The sequence below is a fragment of the Erpetoichthys calabaricus genome, chromosome 11 (assembly GCF_900747795.2).
Source record: "Erpetoichthys calabaricus chromosome 11, fErpCal1.3, whole genome shotgun sequence".
Taxonomy (NCBI): domain Eukaryota; kingdom Metazoa; phylum Chordata; class Cladistia; order Polypteriformes; family Polypteridae; genus Erpetoichthys; species Erpetoichthys calabaricus.
Genome location: NC_041404.2, coordinates 3,101,930 through 3,107,929, shown reverse-complemented (window position 1 = coordinate 3,107,929; position 6,000 = coordinate 3,101,930). Strand labels below are relative to the sequence as shown.

The 6,000-nt window shown below is 33.2% G+C and overlaps 1 protein-coding gene across 3 annotated transcripts in view; it reads right to left on the bottom strand.

The window, feature by feature from the left end:
• Positions 1–560: 560 nt before the first annotated feature.
• LOC114660140 (matrin-3-like) overlaps positions 561–6,000 on the bottom strand; it is a 62,881-nt gene continuing 57,441 nt past the window's right edge. For all 3 annotated transcript variants that reach the window (XM_028812637.2, XM_028812640.2, XM_028812638.2), the window contains exons 19-21: positions 5,787–5,958; positions 3,772–3,893; positions 561–2,345 (exon numbers count right to left, since the gene is read on the bottom strand). In XM_028812637.2, the coding sequence (XP_028668470.1) occupies positions 2,310–2,345; positions 3,772–3,893; positions 5,787–5,958 (330 nt within the window). In that variant the 3' untranslated portion in view covers positions 561–2,309. The remainder of the gene's footprint in view (positions 2,346–3,771; positions 3,894–5,786; positions 5,959–6,000) is intronic.

Genomic DNA, 6,000 nt, shown 5'->3' with positions numbered 1-6,000 from the left:
TGGATCAATTTCCCCATAAATAAAGTATTATTCAAGAAACAAATACTTACTTGCAAAAGAAGCAGTAGAAAACCCAGAAGAACCATCTCACTCAAAGGGAAAAGCACTGATGTTTTTGACAAGGGACCTCTGTCATAAACAAGATTCCCTAAACCACTCAAATAATATTACACCAGGAACACCTGTTTGGATGTATAGACTTTTAAAAGGGCTTTTCTTAATGCTTTGAGCATTTAATGCTCTTAGTATGATCTAAATATATCTGTGTGTGCAAAGATACACAGCTAAAATCAGCATAAAAATGTGCTAAATATATTTTATCAAAAATAAAACAAATGTCTACACATCAATATACGTATACAGTAAACCCGATAAGGTGTTGACCTTTTCTTACTGTTCACTATACTGTAATGTTCAATTGGTGTATTAACATTTTGAAATGACACATTCAGTTTACCTGCTTTAAAAATGACTGGAATAGTTTTCAAATTTAGCTTCATACAAACATCTCCTACTTGGAGGTGCAAATACCAAAATATACTCAGCAAAAAGTAGTCACTTAAGTAGAACATTGTTTATTTGAGCGTATTTTTCCCCAAATACAATCAAGACCTATAAACCACAGGAAAATAAGCATATTTTTATACAATAACATACACTATGTATAAATTAGCTTGGAAATCCCAACTTCCTGCAAGTAAGACATGGACTAATCCAAAAAAACAAAAAAACAGTAAACAAAGTTAATAATAATGAAAACAATGTATTTACTTAATGTTAATTTAAGCAGCTAAGGTAAGCACTACCAAATAGTCTGGAAGGATATCTCTTTTCACCTTTGTGTAAATGGTACTTTTAAGCACATTATATGTAACAAAATAAAAGGTGCAATGTAATTCTAAAAATACTGTACATAGAATTACAATTTCACTTTCATAACAATTTCCAAAAAAACATTTATAGAACCATGAATAACAAATATTAAGAACATCAATTTTAGAAAAGTATCTTGTCTAAATTTGTCAAACATGAGTTTCAACTGCACTTTCGAACACTTCTTGGATGTCATAAAATAATCCACCAAAAATAAAAATGAAATCTTTTCTATATTCTTACTAGAATAACTAATAAATACATAATTTATTTAATTGTAGAATGTTAAGCATAATTTATTGCTAATAAACAATCGATGAGAGGTGGTAAAAGGTCTTGAATATTATTTGATATATATACACACACATGCGCGCACACAGAAACACACACACCCTTCTTCCACTGTTAACAATATGCCTGCATGCATCTAGAGTCTTTAGGAATGATGCTGTGAGGTGCATATTTTATAACTCACTTCACATGGCAAACAGAGCACTGTGCATTAAATTTCAAATGGCATTTCTCACCATTCTTTTTCTGGATTCTTCATTCCAACACAAGGTCCTAAACCGGTTGTCAATCCACTAAGTGTCACACCCATGACCACTAATTCAATTTAGAGTCGCACATCACTCTAATGTCAATGTTTTTGGGAGGAAACCAGATTACACAAAAAGGGGTGAGCATGCAAACTCCACAGACTGTACCTGGGCTGGGACTTGTAGGGAGCTAACCAATGCACTACCATATGTATATCTTTATTATAAACAGGAGAAAGGACTTGATGTGCAAACAAAAGCAATTAAGGTCAAAGGAACATTTTTTTTCATATAATACCTACAAATATTTACTGCAATGATGCACACAAACACTTAAAAGTTATTTTTGAATTTAATGTCACTTGAGGAATGACTTATGGTGTATTCAACAAAACACAGTTCTTTATATTTAAAACAACAAATAAAAAGTCTTAAAACAAAAGATATCATAACTATTTAATTTTAAACTAAATACAGAACATTGGGGCAATTAGTAGAAAGAATACATATGTATTTTAAAAATAAGAAAAAAAAAAGTAAACTGAAATACACCAGCAGTTTAAATGAGCTTACATTGGTCCACAAAAAATATTAAACTGACAGAACAATGTTCTCCTAGTGCATATAAAGTATCGTTATGTTAGGGGAAGCCCATTATAAAATTTTCTGATGAACACACAAAATATTAGCATGTAAGAAATGCTTTAATACTTTACAAACAAACAGAACTCAAAAATGTCATTCATTAAAAATGATTTGAAAATCTTATATATATATTTTATACAGAGATGCTCACACTGCTTCATATACAGAAGGTTCCCCATGAACAAATACAAGTAGAAAACCTCTTCTCTTCATATTTCTAAAGTCTGCATTCACATTTTTTCCTGCTGATGTTTACTTTTCAGCAGCCTTACTTTTTTGCAGCATCTCCTAAAAACAAATTAAAAGAACAAATATAAATAACCAAAGTAGGAATTCCTATTACACTTTTGTTTCATGAAGGAATGTATGTCAAGAGTGCTTTTGAAGAGAAAAGAAAGTTGAACAGACTGATAATTATGAAGCTAGAAAATGAAGGTGTGATGATGAAATTTGTTAGTGCATAAGCCTTGAAAGTTGGGTGTACAATGGATGAGAAAGAAGATATATGAAGAGAGTTGGATGAAGTGGTGGGAGAGCGGTGGTTGGAGAGAATTGCAATGGACATGTTGATGAATGGAACAGAGGGGATGAGGAGGTGATTGGGTAGGTATAGAGTCAAGGAGAGTAATGCAGAGAGTCACGTAATAATGGATTTTGAGAAAAGGATGGACATGGTTGTGGTAAATACGTATTTTAAGAAAAGGGAGGAACACAAGGTGACGTATAAGAGTGGAGGAAGATGCACAAAGGTGGATTATATGCAGAAGAGTCAGTCTGAAGGAGACTGCAGAGTGGTGGCAGGGGAAAGTGTAGTTAGGCAGCATAAGAATGTGATCTCTAACATCATCCTACAGACCAAGGAGAGGAGGAGAGTGAGGGGAGAGCCAAGGATAAAATGGGATGAATTGAAAAAGATGTGTGACAAGGATGAAAAAGATTAGAAATGAGTACATTAGAGGGTCAGATTGGATGGTTTGGAGACAAAGCCAGAGAAACAAGACTGAGCTGGTTTTTATTCTTCTTTTCTTCATTATGTAAAGCACTTTGAGCTACTTTTTGTATGAAAATGTGCTATATAAATAAATGTTGTTGTTGTTGACTTGTGCAAATGAGAGATGCAGGGTATACTGGAAGAAGGATGTTAAGGATAGGACTGCCAGGAAAGAGGGAAAAGAGGAAGGCCTAATATGGAGTACCTGGAGAAAAATTGTGCTAAAATGCAAAGGTATTGCAGACTCCACAAAGACTGTGACCAGGCTTGTACTGTAACTCAGTTTTCTGAAGTTGAGGCACCACCATTAAAAACTATGCCATGGCACAGGACAATTAAAATTGTCAACAAATAAGAGATACTGTTATAAAGTTGAAAAATGAAGACTTGACAATGAACCTCTATAAAGCAGTAAAAACTGCACAGAGAAATTGCCTCTCACTGTCTACAAGTAATTCTCTTTAGTTTTGTCAAGTTAACAAATTACTTTAAATTGGCCCTTAAAAGGATGTATGGTGCTGGTTCTTGCCTTCCATCCAATGCCACCTGTATAAGTAGCAGTACACCTTGATCTTGGATGAACCTGGATGAAGTAATTCAGTCATGGATAGATGCATGATGATAAATGAAAAATAACACATACTCCAAAGAAAATAAACAGATCACTTTGAAAAAGTTACACAAAGAAACAAAACAAACAAAAAAAAAAACCAACAACTTTACTTTAACTTTGCTGTAATGGCCCAAAGTGCTGCAATGGGTTGTTTTTGCCATTTCCTCGTTGCTATAAAACAGAGAGCAGAGTCTGCAGAAGTACCCAGTCTTAGGAATTACATACTCAACCCCTAAAACAGAAAACAAATTAGATTGTAAAAACACTTTATGCTTCTAATATTTTGTTAATCCTACAGAATTACAAATTACATATTTAAATAAGATGAATATTAATATGTTATACATTTATCAGCATCAATACATTTAGTTGAAATATTTCAACAATTTATTAAGCACTAAGTGTTTTTTTGTGAAATTTACAAAATTTTCACTAAAGACACTAACACAAATGGTCAAAAACTTTGTAACACCCCCTTTTTCTTGAAATTTAAGCAGTTAAAGTCGAGCAAATAACCTGAAATGATACAAAGGTAAATGGTAGGCTGTCAAAGATTATTAAAAAAAAATTACCAAAAAAAAAAAAATCAGTAATACAAAAAGGTCTTTTTTTCAGCGAACAAGTAATGGTTTAACAACTTACAATTTTCTATAGCAATGTAAGTAAATTAGGCCTTACAAGTTGATGCAAACAACTCCTATAGGTGTCTTACCTTGTGCTGACTGTGTGTATAAAAGCAGTGTTGCTAATCCCTCTGAAGCATTATTTGGAAAATATTGCACTGTATATTGCTACCATAATGGTGAGAAAAAGGCAGTTAACAAAGGAAGACAGTCATACCATTATAATCCTTAAAATTACAGGCGGGGGTGGCCAAGAGAGCCACAGTGGGTGCAGGTTTTTGTTCTAACCAAGTGGCTTAATTAGAAGCCAATCCTCACCAATAACGGATCTTATTTAATTATATAGCTTGTTAGTGTTTTAAATCTACCATGTTAGCTCATTCTTAAATCATAGATTTTTTCCCTCTCTAATGATATCATTCAAGTATCATGTATCCTCCAAGTCATTTGAAGCTTAAAGCGGTTGAGTAATTTTAAGTTCTTACTTAATTAAACCAAATAGTAAATAATGATGAATACACATGTGTGGAAATGGAGACAAGCTAGATGTAGAACTGCTGGTTCTTTTGTTATTTGCATCTTATTGCTAAGAAGGAACAGTTAAAACATTGAATACAGCTGTTTAAGACTAAAATAAGCAATTAAGGGTTCAAAATCTTAACAAGAAAGAGAACTGAAATGAAACAGAAAAATGTCACTTGAACAATAAGTGCTTCATCAACAATAAATGATTTCTCATGATGCAATAATTGGGTTGGAACAAAAACCTGAAGCCGCTACAGCCATCCAGGACTTAAGTTGCTCAGCACTGAAATAAAACTAGTCATTAAGAAAATAGAATGAAAACCTGTAGCCTCTGAGGCTCTCCAGGATCAGAGTTAGCGACCCCTGGTATAGGTCTTACCTTAAGGAAAGAAACCCAAAGTGTCAGTGAATAGTCTTTCTACACCATCAAAAGGAACTTGGAAATGAAGAAAACTCTGAGGAACAGGCCTGGAGAGCCAAAGCCACATCAGAATCAGAAGACAACTTTCTGAGAGGCAATAGCTTGTGTGATAGATGCCTCACATGACAACAGCTTTAAGCAAAATCAATAATGCTTCAAGTGTGTAGCAACACAATTTGTTTGAGTACTGCTTCTATACAGATATAAGTGTGTGTAAAAAAATGAATACTTTGACTAGACAATCAATGCATGGATTTAAGAGTGAGTTCCTGCAGTAGAAGAATTTTTGAGGGATAGACTATGACCATTATTAATCTACTTGTAAGGCAGATAAAATATATGCTGCCTAATAAAAATAAATCATACCAAAAATATTAATTAAATGGCAACTTAAAAAAAATCTGACTAGATAATATATTCTAAAATCATTATTAATTATGCCTCCCAAAAACAAATTACCTTATCTCACTTTACTGCACTCTTAGTTTACTACTATACTGAACAATCCATTTAATATTTTATACATTTACAATAAGGATTTGCCAAACTGTCTTACCAACAGGTTGTGAAGGTTGGTATGGACCCAGTGTCTCAAGAGTGCATTCTGGACCGCTGAAATCAGCCTTTTCATCTGTTGTTATTTCGGTGTCTTCCTCAATCTTTATGAATTCTGAAATCTTAATGTCCAGATTATTTTCTTCTTTTTTAGTATTATTGATATCACCACACTTTAAAAGGAAAAAAGCTTAATTAAAACAATCTACATCACC